This window comes from Pleurodeles waltl, chromosome 7 (assembly GCF_031143425.1).
Source record: "Pleurodeles waltl isolate 20211129_DDA chromosome 7, aPleWal1.hap1.20221129, whole genome shotgun sequence".
In the NCBI taxonomy this organism is placed as follows: Eukaryota; Metazoa; Chordata; class Amphibia; order Caudata; family Salamandridae; genus Pleurodeles; species Pleurodeles waltl.
Genome location: NC_090446.1, coordinates 532780753 through 532803850, shown reverse-complemented (window position 1 = coordinate 532803850; position 23098 = coordinate 532780753). Strand labels below are relative to the sequence as shown.

The 23098-nt window shown below is 45.6% G+C and overlaps 1 protein-coding gene across 1 annotated transcript in view; it reads left to right on the top strand.

Moving 5' to 3' along the window:
* Positions 1-23098, top strand: part of LOC138304301 (serine protease 27-like) — a 102710-nt gene that overhangs the window by 45229 nt on the left and 34383 nt on the right. The window contains exons 3-4 of the mRNA XM_069244253.1: positions 21451-21616; positions 22705-22988. Of these exons, the coding sequence (XP_069100354.1) occupies positions 21451-21616; positions 22705-22988 (450 nt within the window). The remainder of the gene's footprint in view (positions 1-21450; positions 21617-22704; positions 22989-23098) is intronic.

Genomic DNA, 23098 nt, shown 5'->3' with positions numbered 1-23098 from the left:
CCTACTTCATGCAATGCACAATAGTTTACCCGTTTTGTCCTAATTAATGTTGTTCACTTGGTTTGTTTGAACACGGTTTACTTGTTGGACCTACTATTGTTTGTATCCCATCAGAAAGATCACCTATCCTGTGACATGAGCCGTCATGCCACATTTGTTCCCTCCAATGTGACCAATATGGTAATAATACAATACGACAAAACTATAAGATACTGACATGAAATGTCAGGGGGTTGTGGTCAGTACACAAACGACATAGGGTACTGGCACAGTTACAATGCAGAAAGGCCAACATGGTATATTTACAGGAGACAGCTCCAGAGGTCAAGAAATGACGCATGAAATGGAGGGGACAATTATTTGTGACAACTTACTCTGGTTTTGCCCAGGGGTGGTAATATGGGTAAAGGCTGGAGTCCCCTTTCAAGCACTAACTACAAAAATTGATGTTCGTTGACGTTACATACTGGTCCATGGTTTATTGGATGGGGTGATGGTGGTCCTGGGAGGTATATATGCACTGAATGCTATGCAGGAAGTCTTCTTGAAGAAGCTGTCTGCCGCACTGTATGACTGGTCACATCTTCCATGGTCGTGACTTTAACACAGTTCTTGATGCTGCCCTAGGCCAGTCCCACCCTCCTTTGCCCAATACTGACTCGTTACATCTCCCGCGAGTCTCGAGAGAGAGAGAGGCTTTCGAGGTATTGTGACACCCCTTACCTCGATAAACTTTGCACTACCATTCATGCAATGGCCCATTATAAATCACCAGCCATTGATGGCCTGCTGATTGAGTTTTACTCTACCTTCTCTTCACGCTTAGTGCCCCAACTAGAGAAGCTTTAAAAAGCTTTTCTTGGAGGCCAGGACTCTGCCCCCCTACAACTAGCCATGCTCTGGTCACATCCCCGCTTAAACCAGGATGGGTCTGGAAGATCTTGACTCATATAGACTCCCCTCTCTCTTGACTACCGATTTTAAGAATCTTAGTAAGGTCTTGGCTCTAAGACTATCTCTGTTACTCCAGAAATTGGTCCATGCAAACCAATGTACCTTTGTCCCCCCCCCCATAAGAGTACCTCACTGAATATCAGACATCTTTACCAAGCCATGGAGTTGGCACAAGACGCCTTCCCGAACGTAGGCTGCCTATCGCTTGACCTACAGCAAGCATTTGATTCCCTTGACTGGGAATATTTATTTGCAGTGCTGTGGATGTTTGGCTTTCCTACTGCCTTCATAACATGGGCTAAGATAGTAGTAGTAGTAGTAAATACTTTATTTCGGCTAAGAGCCATAAAAGTACCACACAATAAATAAAACAACATAAAATCATATATATATTAAAAATCGTACATACAAATTGTTACATTTGTCAGTATCAAGTATGTGCACTGAAATTACACAGTAAATTCTACATGCCTCATAAAATACCAGACCAGAACCTTGTAATACACAGCGTCGGCTTAGTTCCAGACATTTACAGGACCTTTTTGGTACTGACTCTTAGTCTAAGCCTCCATGCCCAGTGCAGATATTGAGAGACTGCAAACACTATTTCTTCATGTGTTTCACCCTTTAAGATTCGTAGCACTTTCCAATAATGTCTCACACCCATAAGTTTGCATAGTGGTACTATCTCCTTTTCCAAGCCTGGACATATAAAGGACAAAAAAAGAAAGTGTGCCTCAGGCTTGCTATGCAAGGGACAATGTGGATAAAAGGTGGATTCACAAGCTGCTTTGTCCCATTTTACAGTAAAGGTTCTTTACTTGTCACAGCTGAGGCTCTGTATACTTCTAGAACAGGCGACAGTGATCCCCCTCTGGTTGCTTTGTATCTTCTCCCTATGGCCATTTGTAGGAGGCTGGCCTGGTTTGTAGTGGGTACCTTGGGTACTTACACCAGGTACAGTTATCCCTTATTAGTGAAATGTGGTAGTGTTCTAGCAATTTAGGCTGATAGAGGTAGCTATAGCAGAGCAGCTTAGGCTGAACTAGGAGTCATGCAAAGCTCCTGCAATACCACTTATAGGGCCAGATGTATCAAAGGGTTTTACCCATTCTGTGTCAATGGGAAAATGCTTTGGTACATATGGCCCATAGTTACACAGTACTTATACACAAGTAAAGACAATACTCCGTGTTGCCAAAAATAAAGGTAGTTTATTTGGGTGACACAAGGCCAAAAATATCTTAGAGGCAATACTCCTTCTGGAGGTAAGTATTATTCACAATATATACACTAGACATTAAAATGAAGTAAGTAATTAGCGATAGGATAGTGCAAACAATAGGAAATGTTCTAGAATGCAATAAGAAAGCGGAATATGAATCACAAATTCCTCCCAGACAAGTGGAGTGTGTAGAGAATCACTGGGAGAGTAAGAATACAGCAAAGGTGAGTAAAATACCCCACCCCAGAGCCCAGGAAAGTAGGAGTAAAGTATTGCAAGTTTCCTTAGGATACACTACAAGTCGTGATTAGAGTTACTGCAAGAACCAAGCAAGCAACAAATGGTGGATTCCTGAACCTGAAGACCTGCAAAGGAAGGAGACCAAGTCCAGAAGTCGGAAGAAGCTCCAGGAAGGACAGGAGCCCCTGCCAACCCAGAACGGGGTGCAAAAGAAGAGCCCACGGTTGGACGAAGACTGCAGAAATGCACCCAAGGAAGATGTCAGCGGGTTCCTGCATGATGCAATGGATATCCCACGAAGAGAAGTTGGATGCAGGTGAGTTTTGGCACTGGATTCGTCCAACAAGCCTTGGTTCTGGCAAAGTCGCAATTTGCGTCAGTGGTGTTGTCTGGACCCAGGAGGGTCCTGGGGGCCTCAAATCTGTGTAAGGAGGAAGATGGGGCCCTCAGCACTTCAGAGTCCTCAGTCGACCAGACAGCACCCACAGGAGTCCTAGGACACAGGGACAAAGGAGGTGCTCAATGCAGTTTAGCAGCACTACAAAGGAGGGTCCCACGCCACCAGAGGTCAACTCAGCAAGTTGAGCATTGCAGGATAGAGTGCTGGGGACCTGGCCCAGTCTGTGCATGAAGGAAATTAGCAAATAGTGCACAGAGGCCTCAGGGGGTGAAGAAGACGTGGTGCACAGGTGTACTGTTGTACTCTGGGAAGGCAAGCTCTTACCTCCTCCAAATTGGTACAGCAGGACCTTAGGACAGTCTGTGTTGAACGGGTCCACTGCCTGTGTTCCAAGGAGCATGCTCGTCACCAGGAGAGGAGTCCGAGCAAACCGGCCATCAACTTAGGTGCCTGTGTGAGCAGAGACGTGACCTCGTCACTCCACAGGAGGTTTCTTTGGTCCTTAGGAAGTCCCCAGAGCATGCACACTGTGGAAACTGTTGCAGTTGCTGGCTGCAGCTGAAGTTGCAGAGGAAAAGTGTCCATCCTGGATACTTTGTTGCCATTACAGAAGTTCCTGGAGCAGTCTGTGGTTGATCTGAGGTCCGAGGATGAAGTAGTAGTTGTAGAGGATTCCTGCTAGAAACTTGCAAGTAGAATCTGAAGAGAAACCCACATGAGAGACCCTATATAGTCCTGAGATGGGTATTGGCTACCTTATCAGGTACGGACCTATCAGGAGGGGTCTCTGATGTCACCTGCTGTTACCGGCCACTCAGAGGCCTCCAGAGTGTCCCCACACCTTGGAAAACAAGATGGCTGAAGTCTGGGACACACTGGAGGAGCTCTGGGCACCACCCCTGGGGTGGTGATGGACAGGGGACTGGTCACTCCCCTTTCCTTTGTCCAGTTTCGCACCAGAGTAGGGACCGGGGGTCCCTGAACTGGTGTAGACTGGCTTACGCAAGGAGGGCACCATCTGTGCCCTTCAAAGCATTTCCAGAGGCTAGGGGAAGCTACCCCTCCCCAGCCTGTAACACGTATTTCCAAAGGGAGAGGGTGTAACACCCTGCTCCCAAAGGAAATGCTTTGTTCTGCCATCCTGGGACAGAGCTGCTCAGACCCCAGGAGGGCAGAACCCTGTCTGTGAGGTGGCAGCAGCTGTAGCTGCAGTGTAAGCCTCAGAGAGCTGGTTTGGCAGTACTGGGGGTCTATGATGTAGCCCCCAGGATGCATGGAACTGGCTCCCCAATACCAAATTTGGAATTGGGGGGGGGGGGGACAATTCCATGATGTTAGACACCTTACATGGCCATATTTGGAGTTACCGTTGTGAAGCTACATATAGGTATTGACCTATATGTAGTGCACGCGTGTAATGGTGTCCCCACACTCACCAAGTCCCGGGAATTGGCCCTGAACAATGTGGGGGCACCTTTGCTAGTGCAAGGGTGACCTCACACTTAGTAACATTGCACCTAGCCTTCATTAAATGAAGGTTAGACATATAGGTGACTTAGAAGTTACTTAAGTGCAGTGAAAATGGCTGTGAAATAATGTGTGCACTATTTCACGCAGGCTGCAGGGTCTGAGCTCCTTATGGGTGGCAAAAGAAATGCTGCAGCCCATAAGGATCTCCTGGAACCCCAATGCCCTGGTACCATATACTAGGGACTTGTAAAGGGGGACCAGTGTGCCAATTGAAATTGGTAAATTACCACTGGCCCATAGTGACACATTTAAAAGCAGAGAGAGCTTGAGCACTGAGGTTCTGATTAGCAGAGCCTCAGTGACACAGTTAAGCACTATACGCAACACACACACATTAGGCCATAAGCTATGAGCACTGGGGTCCTGACCAGCAGGATCCCAGTGAGATAGGCAAAAACATACTGACATACAGGTAAAAATGGGGGTAACATGCCAAGAAAGATGGTACTTTCCTACACCATTGCCATCTGAAAAATAATTATCTTACTTTTATCTATTTGCAGTCCCCAATGTATGTTATCCACCAACATTACCCCCAAATACTCAGTTTTTTACTTGTTCAAGTGGGATACCGCAAATTGTCACCTTGCTTCTGAAGGACCAAAGTACATTAATTACCCTAAGCTTGTACTTTAACTGATTTATTTCTAATCCCGTTTCATGGAAATAAGCTGCAAAAGTATCGAGCTCGCATTGTAGCTCCATAATTGTTCTAGATATTAAGTGTGTCATCCGCGAACGTAAGAAGTGGAAAAGAAACTCCAGCAATTTTTGGCGCATCATGCCTACACTGCAATAACCTTTTCACTGTGTCATGAATAATGTTGGTGCAAGCATGCACTCTTGCCTAACTCCTATTTTTAGGAGGGATCCTAGATATAAGGTCTCCACCTCTGTTCCATCTAACTTTTGCATATGTGTCTTTGTGTAGAGACATCAAGATCTACAAAAGGATGCCAGGAATGCCATAAGATTCTAAGACCCCCTCATAGGGTATCTCTCAGGAACTAAGTCGAAATGCTGCTCGTATCTTTATAAATGCGACATATAAGTTGTCCTGCCTTAGATATATATTTCCAACAAATGGTCATAAAGCAAAAGACCTGGTCAAAAGTACTAATTTTAGCCCTAAAACCTGCCTGTTCCACTTCAAGAATCAAATTGTCATCAAGCCAGGACTGAAGACTAGCCAAGTCCTGCCTACAGAAGAATGTCTAACTGGTATCTATTAGGCTTATGGCCCTGTAGTTAGCGTGCTCGTCTCTGTCCCCCTTTTTGTACAGAGGGATTATAACCGCCCCCTGCCATGAAGGAGTAATACCCTCACCCTTCAAGGTAGCAAAGGGATTATAACCGCCCCCTGCCATGAAGGAGGAATACCCTCAAGATTGCCTTACTGAGGGAACTGAGATATGGAACCCAAACATCAGGTTGGGAAAAATGCAATTCACTGCGGATGCCATCTAATCCAGGAGCGTTCTCTCTTTTAAGGCGTTACCTATTTCAAAGAGGGTAAACTTCATGACCGCCCGCCCTCTAGTGACCGGTGTACAGGCTGAACGTGATAAATCGCTATGCTTAATTAATAAATCACAGTCCTGTGTCTGCGGATTTACCTTCTTATAACTCCGCTCTGTTTATAAACCCTCAAAGTGGGTCATCCATTTTTCTGGGGGGATTAATGACCCTAAATGATTATCTATAATGCATGTTCCTTCCGAAATAAGTTCCAAAAAGCTTTTGCATCACCAAGCTTAAGGGCTTCCTGCTAATTCCTCCCACTGCATGATTTCCCATTGTTTTTCCCCTCTACCAAAATGACTTTATAGGTCTTCCTAGATGTGGCTATTTGTACCTGACAGCCTGACTTAACGGCTTCCAGGAGACTATTCTTAGCATTCTGACATTTTTTTAGTGTACCATCTGGGGGGGGCAATTTTTGACCAGCTCGTCTCTTCACTGTTTTTATGAATAATTTGCTTATTTGATCCATCAATTGAGTATGCAGTTTGGGAAAATGTGTTCTTTCCTTATTCTCATTAACTAGTGAAATAAGCATATTCTCAAAGAGACTATAAATTTGTGTCAGTATCATACTATTATTCATAACTACCGCCCACTTAATGTTCCTCCTATTGGTAGTAAGCTGGGCCTTATCAACATTGGTAGTCAGTTTCAGATTCATACTCTTTAACCCCTTCGCTGCCAGGCCTTTTCCCCCTCATGTGCCAGGCCTTTTTTTGCCTATTTGGGGCAGTTCGAGCTTAGGCTCTCATAACTTTTTGTCCAAATAAGCTAACCAAGCCAAATTTGCATCCTTTTTTCCCAACATCCTAGGGATTCTAGAGGTACCCAGACTTTGTGGGTTCTCCTGAAGGAGGCCAAGAAATTGGCCAAAATACAGTGAAAATTTAGTTTTTTCAAAAAAATTGGAAAAAGTGGCTGCAGAAGAAGGCTTGTGGTTTTTCCCCTGAAAATGGCATCAACAAAGGGTTTGCGGTGCTAAACTCAGCAGCTTCCCAGCTTTCAGGAACAGGCAGACTTGAATCAGAAAACCCAATTTCTCAACACAATTTTGGCATTTTACTGGGACATACCCCATTTTTGCAATGTTTTGTGCTTTCAGCCTCCTTCCAGTCAGTGACATAAATGGGCATGAAACCAATGCTGGATCCCAGAAACCTAAACATTCCTGAAAAGTAGAAAAAATTCTGAATTCAGCAAGGGGTCATTTGTGTAGATCCTACAAGGGTTTCCTACAGAAAATAACAGCTGAAAAAGAAAAATATTGAAATTGAGGTGAAAAAAACATCAATTTTTCTCTACGTTTTACTCTCTAACTTTTCGCTGCAATGTCAGATTATCGAAAGCAATATACCGTTACGTCTGCTGGACTCCTCTGGTTGCGGGGGATATATAGGGCTTGTAGGTTCATCAAGAACCCGAGGAACCCAGAGCCAATAAATGAGCTGCACCCTGCAGTGAGTTTTCATTCTATACCGGGTATACAGCAATTCATTTGCTGAAATATAAAGAGTAAAAAATTGCTATCAAGAAAACCTTTGTATTTCCAAAAAGGGCACAAGATAAGGTGTTGAGGAGCAGTGGTTATTTGCACATCTCTGAATTCCGGGGTGACCATACTAGCATGTGAATTACAGGGCATTTCTCAAATAGATGTCTTTTTTACACACTCTCCTATATTTGGAAGGAAAAAATGTAGAGAAAGACAAGGGGCAATAGCACTTGTTTTGCTAATCTATGTTCCCCCAAGTCTCCCGATAAAAATGATACCTCACTTGTGTGGGTAGGCCTAGTGCCCGCGACAGGAAACGCCCCAAAGCGCAACGTGGACACATCCAAATTTTTGAAAGAAAACAGAGGTGTTTTTTGTGAAGTGCCTACCTGTAGATTTTGGCCTCTAGCTCAGCCGGCACCTAGGGAAACCTACCAAACCTGTGCATTTCTGAAAACTAGAGACCTAGGGGAATCCAAGGAGGGTTGACTTGCGGGGCTCGGACCAGGTTCTGTTACCCAGAATCCTTTGCAAACCTCAAAATTTGGCTAAAAAAAACACATGTTCCTCACATTTCTGTGGCAGAAAGTTCAGGAATCTGAGAGGAGCCACAAATTTCCTTCCACCCAGCGTCCCCCAAGTCTCCCGATAAAAATGATACCTCACTTGTGTGGGTAGGCCTAGCGCCCGCGACAGGAAATGCCCCAAAGCGCAACGTGGACTCATCCCATTTTTTGAAAAAAAACAGTGCCTACCTGTGGATTTTGGCCTGTAGCTCAGCCGGCACCTAGGGAAACCTACCAACCCTGTGCATTTTTGAAAACTAAAGTCCTTGGAGAATCCAAGATGGGGTGACTTGTGGGGCTCGGACCAGGTTCTGTTACCCAGAATCCTTTGCAAACCTCAAAATTTGGCTAAAAAAATCACCCTTTCCTCTCATTTCGGTGACTGAAAGTTCTGGAATCTGAGAGGAGCCACAAATTTCCTTCCACCCAGCATTCCCCCAAATCTCGCGATAAAAATGATACCTCACTTGTGTGGGTGGGCCAGGTGCCTGCAACAGAATAAGGCCCAAAACTTGAAGGGATAGCAAAGTGAGTTTATAAGGGCATATTCTTATATACATCTTTAGACGGACTCTGCCTTGGGGACCCACATAAGTGAGGTGTCATTTTACTTGGGAGACTGAGGGGAAAACTGGGGAGTAGGAATTTTGTGCTGGAGCGGTGATCCTACTAAGAAAAGTCAGGAAAATATGCTTTTTTATGCAAATTGAGGTTTACAGAGGAGTCTGGGTAAGAAAATGTTGGGGGAGCCACGCAAGCCACACCTCCCTGGACTCCTTGGGGTGTCTAGTTTTAAAAAAATTCTGGGTTTTGTAGGTTTCCCTAGATGAAGGCCGCACCCAGGACCAAAAACATAGGTGGGCCCTCCCCCCCCAAACACAGGTATTTTTGTAATATATCATTTTGATGTGTGCACATACGTCCGTGATGTGCCAAACACTAAAATTGTGAAAAGAAACACCCTTAGGTTATGTGAAGAAGACCCCTCACCCACCAACCAAGTTGGTGGCATGCTTCATCATCGGGGTCCCACCCGAGGCACCTAGCGTGTCACAGGTGTGCTGCGACGCCTGATTACAGCGGACCAGGTTTTGTCATTTGTACCACACATACTGGTTGGATTTGGCACGAGGGTGAGTGATGGTTCAGTGGATCAAATTTTATTAACAAGAGATTTCACAAAAATGAAATGCACTGCTAATAACTGAAAGGCAAAAAAGTGAACCAATGACTCACAGCTCGTGAGCTGTAAAGCTGCGACAAGGCACCAACCGCTTTACAGTCCATTCACACACCTTTCATACATGACACGCACAAGACCATTCACACCACCAGCCACGGGCCCAGCAAATTAAAACACTCACATCGACAGACCGCGCCACTCAAGGGCCCATCACTTACATACACCCACATGCCTGATACAAGAATCACACCAGCTGATGGGAGTGTGGACTGCCGTTTGGCCGGCACCGCCAGCCAAGCGCCACCCCACGCACACCGCCAGCCAATCGCCACCCCACGCACACCGCCAGCCAATCGCCACCCCAAGCACACCGCCAGACAAGCGCCACCCCACGCACACCGCCAGCCAAGCGCCACCCCACGCACACCGCCAGCCAAGCGCCACCCCACGCACACCGCCATCACTTTTTTTATTTATAAACAACAAAGAAACCACTAATTATAAAATAAGCACAAAACTACAAACACAAAAGCTCTAACTAAATACACGACAGAGATGCCAACCGTGAAACATATGAAAATATAAAACAGACAGCTTACGCTCACGGTATTTCCCAAACGTTTTTCCTTGTGTGGTAACTTCTAAAACAGCTGGGCACACACAGCCCAGGCTTTGAAGGGCATTCGGGGCAGTACATCCGGCTCTCCCTCCGGATTGATCTCCGGGCACATACTCTACATTTCTTTGTGGGCATGTCTTTTTTGGGAGTGGGAGGAATGTGATCTGGAAAGTGCCAATCTTTCAATCTAGCCACATCCTCCACCACTTCCACTCTAGGAACTCTTGCCGGTTCCACCACAATAAGGCTTTCTATCACCGACTCCTGAAATTTAACAAATGTCATCCTTGACTCAGGTGAACAATCCTTGTATACAATAAAGGCATTAAAAGTTGCCAAATGAAATAAATGTAGGGCCAACTTTTTATACCACACATAAGACTTACGAAGAGCAGTGTAAGGTTCCAACCGCTGATCTATTCTATCAATACCACCCATGTGCCTATTGTAATCCAAAATGCACGCAGGTTTGCGCAATTCCGCAACCTGACCCCAAACAGCCACAGGGGAAGTACTCTCATCATGTATGGTCGATAGCATGTACACATCCCTCCTGTCTGAAAATTTCAGAGCTAGCAGCTCATTATTCCGCAAGGCACTGCACTGTCCCCTCAAGTTTTTTACAGACAAGCTCCCTTGGATAGCCTTTCCGGTTAGAAAGGATTGTGCCACAAGCAACAGTGTCCACCCTAAACAACTCCTTGAACAACTGCACTCCAGTGTAGAAATTATCTACGTACAAATGGTGACCTTTGTTAAACAGCCGTCTAGCAAGTTCCCACACAATTTTTTCGCTAACTCCAAAAGTGGCCGGACAACCAGGAGGGTCAATACTGGAATCCCTACCAGTGTAGACCCGGAAATTATACACATATCCTGTACTGCTTTCTGACAGCAGATACAATTTAATCCCATACCGTGCCCTCTTACTAGGAATGTACTGCTTAAAAACTAAACGCCCCTTGAAAAGGACCAAAGACTCGTCCACACTTATCTCTTTGCCTGGAACATAGACCTCTGAAAACCGATCCACAAAATGATCAAGGACAGGCCTAATCTTAAAAAGGCGGTCACAATCAGGGTGATCTCGTGGCAAGGCTAAAGCATTGTCTACAAAATGCAGCATACGAAGAAGAAGCAAATACCGATTACGTGTCATAGTTGCAGGAAATATAGCAGTTGCCATCAAGGGACTAGTAGATCAATAAGAAGCCAGTGATGGCTTCCTGATCAACCCCATCAAAAAAGACAAACCTAAAAACCTTTTCATCTCTTCCAGATATGTGGGAACCCAATGAGTAGCTCTAGACTGAGGCTTAAGTCTGGCAGCGTTGTCCCGCAAATATTGCTCTGCATACACATTTGTCTGCTCCACAATCTCTTCCAAAAATACATTGTCCATTAACAAGTGAAAGAAATGGACAGGCAAAAAGTTTTCCGTATTAACTCTACACCCTGGGAGACCAGTAAATGCAGGTAACTGTGGCTGCTCCATGTTTGGGGCAATCCAGGTGTCAGGTCTTCTAATGGGAAACCCTTCAGCCCCAGGCTGCTGCACTCTTGGCACATCAATGTCCTCCTCTAACACAGGCCCTTCATCTGCACTGAGAGCAGCTTCCTCATCAAAAGAATACTCTCGGACAGAAAACTCACTTCCAGAATCTCCTGCTTCCTCCTCTGCCTCAGATGCAGAGTCGGTGTCGTAATCATGGTCTGAAGACGACTCAAAGAGCATGCGAACAACCTGCTGAGCGGTCACTTTGCGGCTAGCCATGATCCTAACAACAAATGGATTGCCAACAACAACTAGCACTAAAATAAGTAATAAACAAAGTGTAGCTTTATCACAAAGAGTTATGTACTACAAAAAACTATACCACTCACTTGCCTGAAATAGCTACTCACCAAGCAACTACTCTGCACAGACACAGCAATCACCAATGATATCCCACTAAAAAGAAAAAAGAAAATTAGACATATGACAACACAAACATCACTGTGCTCAAATCTAAGGACAATGTCAAACACACAATACTGCATTTAGTACACCACCTACAAACATGTCATTCATGCATGTCAACAATACTCCTTTGGAGTAAATTGCTTTCACTTACCTAAAACATGCAACTATGCAAACCGCAGGACAACTACTGCCAAAACCGCAAAGATCCACAACAAAGGAAGCAAAAGCGTTGAACTAGAAGAAAAAGAAGAAATAAATTGTTATAATCACAAATACAAATACTTTGCCAGTTGACAAACACCCCACCACCAAGAACTTAGAAGTTGTCCCTGGTACCTAAGTGGATCCTGCCCCCCTCGGGGGTAGATGGGCGTGAATAAATTGGCCAATCTGCCCCCAAGGGGGGCAGAAATGGGCAACACCTCTGTGCCCCCTTTAGGGGGCGACCCTTCCCAAAGGGGGCACCCCCAGCACAACACAAAACAAAAAAATCCCTGCCATATTGGTGGTTTCTGCCCTCCTTGGGGGCAGATGGGCCTACAAAAATAGGGGCAGAGATGGCCAATACGAACTTTCCCCACTTTAGGGGGGCAACCGTTGCCCAAGGGGTGCCCCCAAACACACACCACACACACACCACACAATCCCTGGCGTCTAGTGTGCTTCCACCCCCCCGGGGGCCAGATCGTCCAAAAAAAATGGCTGGTCTGCCATCGGGGGGGCCGAAACAGAAAAAAAAAATAGCTCCCCAGTGGAGCGACCCTTGCCCAAAGGGTTGCCCCCAAAATAAACAATAAAAACAAAATCCCTAGTGTCTTGTGGATTTCAAAAATTGGCAATCTGCCCCCGGGGGGGGGGAGGGAGCGAAATACTAAAAAAATAGCCCCCCCAGTGGGGTGCCCCTTGCCCAAGGGGTCGCCCCCCAAAAAAACTTTACAATAAAACTAAATCCCTGGTGTCTAGTGGATTTCGCCCCCCCCCGGGGGCAGATCGGCTAAAAAAAAAGGCGATCTGCCCCCGGGGGGGGCGAAACACTAAAAAAATTGACCCGGGGTGGGGCGACCCTTGCACAAGGGGTCAGCCCCAAAAAACACAATAAAAACAAATTCCCTGGTGTCTAGTGGATTTCCCCCCCCCCCCCCCCCCCCGGTGGCAGATCCGCCGAAAAATCGGCGGATCTGCCCCCGGGGGGGGGGGGGGGGGTGAAATACTAAAAAAAATGCCCCCCAGGGGGGTGACCCTTGCCCAAGGGGTCGCCCCCAAAATAAACTAATTTCTAAAAATCCCTAGGGTCTAGTGGAGACTCCTGCTCCACGATCGCGAGCCCTGCCCGCGATCGTGGAGAAGGAATCTTGTGAAAACAGGCACGGGGGAAAGGAAAAACCCTTTCCTCCGTGTCTGTTTTCACCACCCCCCCCCGCCCCCCAAAAACAGAAAGGACTCACCTTTTGTGTCCTTTCACGACGACGCGCTGGAAGCAAATGGCTTCCAGCGCGCCCGACAACACTAGAGGACGTCGGCGCGCTGTGCGCGTGCTGACGTCATCGGATTGCCGGGGGGGTTGGGGGGGGAAGGGGAAGGTCTTCCCCTTCCATCCCCGCCTTGGTGGGGGAGAGGGGTGCACGGGGGCGCGCTAGCGCTCCCCCCAAGTTCCCCTGTGCCTTGGACGAGATGATCTCGTCCAAGGCACAGGGGAACTGTAGCCTTGGACGAGATCATCTCGTCGAAAGGCATAGAAGCGGTTAAAGCACAAACCCTTAGTGCTTGATGGTCACTATTTACACTTGTGATTATCTCCATATCAATTAGGAAAGGCCATAGCTGTTGGTCCAAAAAGATATAATCTATAAAACTTGTTATCACACCTCTTTTGAAAGTTGGGTGCGGAGGGCAATCAGATTTTGTACTCCCAATAAATACTTTCATACCATGCGCTACAGCCCAATCAGATAGTTGTAATGCACCTTTAGATTACTTTTTCCCAACAGCATTTGAAGGACCAGATCTAAACACTGGGGCATTAGATTCAATCTTGCACATGCGCAAAGCTATTTGTGTGTTATAATTCCCAGCTATAATTTCTAACGCTCCCCCATGGAATTTACCAAGCGTATCCGTTAGTTGATCCACTGTAGTGGAAAAACTACTGAGGGAATAGATATTACATATATATTCACCACGGCAATGTACTTAGGGCCAGATGTAGGAAAGGATTTGCAACTCGCAAACGGCAAAAACTGCCGTTTTGCGAGTTGCAAATCTCATTTTCCTATGCAGAAATGCATTCTGCGAGTCGAACCGACTCGCAAAATGCATTTCAGAATCGCAAATAGGAAGGGGTGTTCCCTTCCTATTTGCGATTCCTAGTGGTATGCAATACCATTTGCGACCGCATATGCGGTCGCAAATGGTGTTGCAGTTACCATCCACTTCAAGTGGATGGTAACCCACTCGCAAATTGGAAGGGGTCCCCATGGGACCCCTTCCAGTTTGTGACTGGACCCAAAAACATTTTTTCAGGGCAGGGAGTGGTCCCTTGAAACTAAAGGTTTCGGTTTTTTTTTTAAGTGCAGCTCGTTTTCCTTTAAGGAAAACGGGCTACACTTAAAAAAAAAAAAAACTGCTTTATTTAAAGCAGTCACGAACACGGAGGTCTGCTGACTACAGCAGGCCTCCATGTTTGCGAGTGCCCATAGTCGGTATGGGGCCGCAATTTGCGACCCACCTCATTAATATTAATGAGGTGGGTCATTGCGACCCCATACCGACTCGCAGGCGGTGTCAGAGACACCGTTCTGCATAACATTTTGCGAGTTGCAAATAGCGAGTCGCTAAGACTCGCTATTTGCAACTCGCAAAATGCTTCTTTACTACATCTGGCCCAAGGTCCCGTGTCAAAACATTACTGTGGGCATGCAGGTATCGGCACACTTTCTTGGGTGCACCACAGTGAGTCAATGGGAGGGACAAGTGGGATGTCCAGGGTGTGCATAGGCTGGGTGGAGCATTAGTGACAGCACCAGCAGGTGTCTTTTTGGTTGTATACTTGGCAATATGTTTGGTAAGAATGTTGAATCTTTCAGTTCCCTAAGAGCCAATGAACGAGGTAGACATGGTGCAGGGGACAGGGCTGGTGAGGGTGTGATTTCCCTTAGAGTGTCTTAACCTGGGAGAGGGCTTGCCAGGCGTTGGGAATGAGGCAGGTGGGACTCTGCTACTTTATTTGGAGGAGGGGGGGAGGTTCTGGGACTCGTCTTGTTTATGCCATTATAAAACAGGACTTCACGTCCCAGAATTCAAAGAAAAAAGCCTGGAATGGAGCAGCACATCACGCATGAACCTGGGAAACGTGTCAGCTATGAGCGTAAGACTCACAGGAAAAGTAGAAGCACCCCAGAGCGACACACAGTAAATATTGTTCTAGAAACTACACTGCAGTGAGAGAACTAGGGGCCAGATGTAGCAAAGACTTTGCGACTCGCAAACGGCGAAAATCGCCGTTTGCGAGTCGCAAATGCGTCTTTGCTATGTTGAAATGCATTTTGCGAGTCGGAACCGACTCGCAAAATGCATTTCCGACTCGCAAATAGGAAGGGGTGTTCCCTTCCTATTTGCGAGTCGCAATGCTATGCATTTTCATTTGCGACCGCGATCGCAAATGAAAGCGCAGTTACCATCCACTTGAAGTGGATGGTAACCCAGGCGCAAACGGGAAGGGGTCCCCATGGGACCCCTTCCCCTTTGTGTCTGGCAAAAAAAATAATTTTTCAGGGCAGGCAGTGGTCCAATGGACCACTACCTGCCCTGAAAAATACCGAAACAAAAGGTTTCGGTTTTTTTTTTCAAAGTGCAGCTCGTTTTCCTTTAAGGAAAACAGGTTGCACTTTGAAAAAAAAAGACTGCTTTATTTAAAAGCAGTCACGGACATGGTGGTCTGCTGTTCCCAGCAGGCCACCATCCCCGTGAGTGCCCTGCATCGCTATGGGGTCGCAAATTGCGACCCACCTCATTAATATTAATGAGGTGGGTCTTTGCGACCCCATAGCGACTCGCAGAAGGTGTCTGAGACACCTTTCTGCATTCCAAATTGCGAGTTGCAATTTGCGAGTCGCTGGGACTCGCAAATTGCAACTCGCAATTTGGAACCTTCCTACATCTGGCCCTTAGTACCTTGTCTGGTGGATATACTAATTTCTAGCCTCAAAACGTCTCTGCTCTCCGAGAGAGCAAACTTTTCTTTGGGGAAAAAGATCCAGCCATAGCCAAATCATAAGCCCCCCCGAGGCCTTTCCTGCAGTCAAGGGGACAGCCTTTTTAGTATAAGTCATAAAACCTGACCTATGAACTTGATCAGTGGCCCATGTCTCCTGCAATAGTATGATATGATGCGAGTTAATGAAGCTTCCCCATTCAGGATCTGGAAGCTTGGCCCGTATCCTGGCGACATTCTATGACCATATTCTTATACAATCTTCTTCTAGCATAATCATCCCCAATGTGTCAACAACATCAACTTTGTTTTGATTCTCCGAACATTTTTGACCGGGCTATGCTGGGTGGCTCCTGAAGATGTTATGCCATGACTTTTTCAATATTCATTCCTAACATTCGATCCCACTCTTTACCAGAAATCATATGGGGAGTCCCTGCATTACTTGTAATTCCTCTTGTCAATCAATTGCCTGCTGCCCATCTATCCGACCATGTGTGAGGTTGGTGGCAACTTGAGTCCTCCGCTCATTTGGGTCACGAACATTTAGTCTTATTTCTGTCATTTTAGGAGGCCGGAATATCAGTTCAAGCAATAGTAATCCTTTCACCAAAACTGGGACCTTAGTTTCAGCCCTGTTGTGTCATGTGGTTTATTATTGTTGCTGAGACTTCTTACATAGAGGATATCTTCTCTTATAACAGACCTGCAACCTCTAGAGTGTCTTATCCAATGTACTGCTTTGTTAATAAGCACTTCTTGTGATTCCCTCCCGTCATATGGCAATTTGAGAACATTAACCATGTGAATATCATATTGTTCTTTATGCTCATCCTTTCTCCGCCCCCCCCCCCCATTCTCCGATTGGCTGTAGACATACTTCCTAAATATGTTTTCCTCTGATCGTACTGTAAGTTACTCTGACTCTGTTCCCTGCGTATGTTACCCTGCCCTCAACGTGTTTTACCTTGCATTCTTGGTTTTCATCGAAGGCAAACCTTCTTTGGCTTTGCCACTAGAATAAGCGCAGATGACAACATTCTCATGCTGATGTATTCTAATAGGTGAGGGTTGATTCATAAATGTTAATCCTGGCCTACTATTTGAAGCTTCACGTGTCCTATTCATTTTCATAACAAGTATGGATAATTAGTCCAATTTTCCATTTAGGTTGTCAGCTAGACAACCTATATAATCTCGTAAGAACATAATTTCACAATTTAAAGATTGTAACTGTTCAGTGAGGGAAGACTTTCTCCAATGGGGACTGGCCTGGGGACAACAGTGCCTACCTCAATAGTCTCCAAGGTATTCAATACCGCAAATCTTTTGGACCATTCCACGTTATTGATTATAGAAGTTGTTAATTGCCAGGGCATACAATCAGGGGGAGCCAAGCTAGTCAGTGGAGGGGACACATTCCTCATTGAATGGGCCTTGATGTTAGAGTCTGGGGTCCCCACCTTTTTGGTTTGCTTAAGAAAGGGCCTAATGCCCTTATGGGACAGCCCATTTGTCTTGCCCTTAAATGCAGTCCCCTTAACAGGCTTCCCATGATGTTTATCTTTATGATCAAGTAGCCCCTCCACCTCCTCGATTAACTAATCAGTCTCTGCCAATGTACAATTCTCTGCTGCATGTCTAGGGGCTTTCTTTAAACCTCCTGACCTCAGGGGCCATCCACCGCTTTCGCTTCACCATGGCAATTCCTTTTCTTTTAAAGCAGCTACACTCTAAATACTAAAAATTCAGTGCACATAAATAAAATGCAATTAAGCTCTGTATGGGCTCATACAATGTTACACTAAAAAATACAAACTAGGAAGCAGAAGCACCCCAGCAATATATTGACTTGTCTCATTTCCACATGACCTTTCCGGTCCAGCATGAATGCTTATTTCAGGAGCGGGCTGGGCAAGTACTTCAATAAGGAAAAGACCGAAACTAATCACTCAATTAAGTGGAAGCACAATCGTGAGCACAGGCACCCAGTTTCATGAAGCCCCAGTTACTATCTGCAGTCAATAAAACAATCTTACCAAACTGGAGGACAAAACGACCATGGGGGGTGGTCCTGCCCCCTGGCTCTTCCTGGTGCTGATGAGCACAAGATGGCCCGATGGCCCGCACAGCGGGAAAATTAGAGCGCATTATGGGCCCAACAGCACTGGAGGTGAAGCTAATCCTGGGGCCACCTCCGGGAACCTAAGGATGCTGGTTCTTTTAGTCCCTCACTGGCTTCTGCTCACGCGATGACCCGCGCAGCGGGGAAAATTAGTGCGCTTTATGGCACCAAACAACACTGCAGGTGAAGCTAATCCTGGGGCCGCCTCCTGGGACCCGAGCATGCTGGTTCTTGTAGTCCCCCCTGCTGGCTCCTGTTCACACAATGAACCGCGCAGCCGGGAAAGATAGCACACTTTATAGCGCCAAACAGCACCGCAGGCGAAGCTAATCCTGGGGCCACCTCCTGGGACCCTAGGATGCTGGTTCTTGTAGTCCCTCCGCTGGCTCCTTATCACACAATGAACAGTGCAGTGGGGAGAGATAGCGCCCTTTATAGCTCCAAACAGCATCGCAGGTGAAGCTAATACTGGGGCTGCCTCCTGGGACCAGGGGATGCTGGTTCTTGTAGTTACCCAGCTGGCTCCTGCTCGCACAAACTGTACACTGAACCAACAGCCCATGCCAAAGCCGGTGCCCATATCTCAGAGCTATACACTATCTCCTGGGGTATGGGCCAAGGATGCCCTCTATCGCCATTATTATTTGTGTTAGCAGTGGAGCCTCTAGCACAGAGGCTCCTCCAAGAAACAGGAACCTGGGACATACAATATGGCCCTCTTTCACATTCCATCTCTCTATACGCTGATGATATGCTTGTGTACATCTGTGATATCGAAAGAGACCTTACCCCCATTTCCAATATCCTCCAGCTCTTTCCTGATTGGTTTGCCATGTGTGTAAACCGTGGTAAGTCCTATGCCTTTCCTGTTCAGGGCCCAGTAACGCAACATAGTATTGCCCTTGGGAACTACGAGATTCCAGTGGCACACCACACGTTTCGCTATTTGGGGATCCAGATTTACCGAACACACACAGATCTCCTCGAGGGCAACCTATTAAGGGCCATCTCCACGCTGAGAGCCCGGGTTAAGTTCTGGACCGCACTACCTTTTATCAGTAATGGACAGGCTAGCACTTGCCAAAATGGTGATGCTCCCTTAACTAATATTTTACTTTGCCAACTTTCCAGTTCAAATCCCTGGACATCCTCTTGGTAAACCTGATATGGGGCTCAGGCTGCCACCGCATTGGACTCCATAACTTACAAATGCCAACAGATGACGAAGGTCTTGGGGCCCCGAATTTCTCTCATACTGCCTTGCCGTCCAATTGCAATGACTTTCTTACTGGCTGGCGGGTCTAAACCTACGGGAAATATATGACGCTCTTCTTTAATCGCAGTCTGGGAAATTACAATCTTTGCTCCTACCGGGAAGTAAACGTCCCTAATCTACTTTACCCTTGCTTCTACATAATGACATTAGCTGCTGGTACTTTGCAATCCATATTTCAAGGTCTAGGCACTCCTATTCCCTGAAAATTCCATTATTCCCCTTGCCCTTTCCTACAGTGATTATTCCCCTGGTTAAGCTGGCTCCCTGTGAAACGGATGGCGTTTCTATTTTAAGTGATCTCTTCATCGATGGGAAACTAGTCCAGCACCGTGATTTTATTCCATCCCATGAGCTCCCGGGGGCTCCATTCCCCACACACGCCTCCATACTATGATTTATACATCCCCATTACTTCCCAAAGGGCACTGAACTGAAGATATATGCACTTGTCAAGCAGTTAAGGAGATGGGCATGGGGAGACATTCAGTCAAGTGGTTATACAAAGGTGTAGGATCCCATTTACATATAACCTGAATCCACTTCGAGAACGCTGGGAGGATGACCTTCGCCGTCCCCTCGATAATAAAGAATGGCAGTTTATGCTAGTATACTCTAGCAAGATACCTCGGAATACCAGATTTCCATTCATGCAGTATGCACTCTCATCGAGCATACCTGACGCCGTCCACACTACATAAAATATTTCCCTCTGCTTCATCGAATTGTCCGAGATGCCGCGCAGTAGACGCCGATCTTTTGCATATGATATGGGGGTATCCCTGATTGTATAGTTACTGGAAGCACAAATGTGATGCACTCTGAACTCTCACTGGATGCATGCATTGGGACACCATGCAACACTTGTATGTTGGGGTTATATCCTCGGCCCAAATCTTGAAGGGTACAATCCTGCTTCATTGATCTGGCACTGTTACTAGCCGAAAGACCGACAACGCGCCACTGGAAACCACCAGCTTTGCCATCAGCTCGGAGCTGGTGAGAAGAGGTCTGCTACTAGAGGTCGGCTGAAGTTATGGCCCTAAGGAGGGAGGAATGTGGAGATACTTTGTTGGGACAGTTCCGTGCGGAAAAACAAGACCCTTCCTAGCCCCTCAAGATGACTTGCATGCTTCTTGTTAATTCTCATGTTCCCTTGTGCCTGCCCTCCCCCGGCTGTGAATGTGATTTTTTTTTTTCTGGCTGCAATTATTAGTAATCTAACATTGGTTGGGACTCTCTTCTACACTATGGCATACTCATATTGATATGGTTGGAGTAGGTTGACATCTGGACTGTTGGATTGAGATCGTTTGAGGGTGGGGTGGGGGAAATAATTACTCTCTCCCTTTTTTTTTGTTTTCTCCTTGTCTTGTCATAGTTTACTTATATGCGTTAAGACAATACAAATATCCACGTTACTATAATAGCCTGCTAACTACATTGCTATTTTCTATTGACTATGTGAACTGCATATTTTGGAGTTAACGTATAAAATGTGCTCATATATCGAACAGTCACTCCACATAGCAGTAATGATATGCTCCTTTAAATACTGTATAATGGGCAAATACGTTTTAAAAGTTTATAATTGTGTACGAAATGTCATCTGATAAATCTATGTAGAGAAAATTGGAAGAAAAAAGTGAGTGTATCATGGAACAACTTGCCAAGAATGCAAAATAATGAAAACAATAAAAAAAGAACACAATATTTTGAAGTCAACAATTTAGTTGTAAAACGTCTAAATGCTGAAAGAAAATGCGTGACTTATCTAACATAATGTACGGTACAAGTATATGTATATACAATGAAAAACATGTGGCATAATACCCTAGGTAAAATTGAAAATATATTGGTTCATTCTGAGACTCATCCTGAATCTTTGGGTATTATAGTCCGATTCCAGTTAACCTGTATAATTGGATAGTTTTAGATAATTCAGATTTAATTTCTCTGTTGCATTCTTTTTTCTTGTTCATATATTTTGACATCAGTTTTGCGTGGCACCCAAGTATTCTTGGAGATGGATTTAATTTTCTGCCAATTTGTTTAAACACATCTGAACTTCTGAAATACACTATGAGCAAAAAACAAAGTAATTTGAATTTGGGCTGGAATCAGTATTGTGTTTTCTACCTCCTAGTTTGTGGCACGCCAGAGATCACCAGTCGGATTGTGGGTGGAGCTGATGCTACAGAAGGGGCGTGGCCCTGGCAAGTCAGCCTCCGAGTAGATAACGTACATATTTGTGGCGGGTCCCTGATCGCGTACAACTGGGTGTTGTCAGCAGCTCACTGCTACTACAGTCTGTAAGTTAAGCAACAGTGAATGTGCTAGTGTTTGTGCAATATTTAATGTAACATAGTATACAGAATCCAGCCCAAGATCATATGTTGAAGTGGAGCATCGGAGGAGACTCTCTATGCAGTGGGAGCCACACAAAGACTACTTCATACCGCATGGAGAGAATGTTTGCAAGAGAGGCTGTCTTGCTATTTTCTCTTAATTTAGATGGATAGTCCAAATTCTACTATTGTATTTGACTGCTTTAAAACTTATTAGGTCAAGAATGACCTAGTAAGCTGCCTTATTATAAGCTATGTGAATTTAGAGCTAAGAGGTTGCTACACCTCCTTGTATGTTGGGATCCCTTGTTGAGCACTGGCCTTGCCCTGCCTTCTTTGAAATGATTCTCAATTAGGCCTGTGCATAACGTTTGTTGCACATGCCATTCCTTTTAACATGACCCATGCACAGCACATCATGGAACAATTCTTGACTTTTGCCTCTGGCAGAGTCTCAAGTCACTTTTTGATATTTTACTAATGCTAGCTTCCTTCCCCTACAGCTGCTTGAGGCCTGTAGTAGTCACTCTGAAGGTTTCTCATCCCTGTTCAAACGCTTCTAGATGCTCTATTCTGTTTGTCTTTCTACTATTTCCTTTGTTTTCTTATTGGATTCCTATGAAAAGCATCTCCAAAAAAGGAGTCTGAAAGCACCAATCCTTAAGACTGTCAGGCTCTGAATGTGGGTGTGCTCTCCACAATCACTGGGTCCTAAACTCTCAACTAAAGTCTAGGAAGGGCCCTTTTGTCTGTTTGCAGGTTCTAAGTGAGACATGCTATATCACAAGCTGCAATGAGGACTGCATCTATTGCCCCCCAAATATTGAGTCTGGTTCTGAAATCGTTTACCTTCCATAGGCTACAACGAGACAAAGCATTTCCCACAGGTCAGATTATATGGGTGTATTTTTTCCTTCATCTCACAGTGACATTAGGTTTATGCAAATAAAATACATGTATCAAGAATTTACACAGAAGCGTCAACTTTCATGTATGTTGCCTCCTTCCACCATTTTGTTTCTTCCTCTTGATTTGTATCTTTTATTTTCCAGAGGATATTCAACTTCTCAATACACAGCATGCCTGGGAGTGCATCAGCTTGTTACTGCCAGCTCTCATTCAGCCTGCTACAGGATAAATCAAATAATAGTTCATCCTCTCTACAGACAATCAGGCAGCCCTGGTGACCTAATGCTTCTGAAGCTGGGTGCTGTGGTCACCTTCACCTCCTACATCCTGCCTGTCTGCGTGCCAGAGACATCTGCCCAGTTTACATCTGGGGAAAATTGTTGGGTCACTGGCTGGGGGGATATCTACTCTTCATCTCTAGCATCAGGTAAGGTAAATTGTTCTCTAGTAATGGCTTAGTCAAGCTAGATCCACCCACATGGTGCTCATCATCCATAATTTGTTGCAGTCCTTAATGTGACAACAGTATTTGCTCCC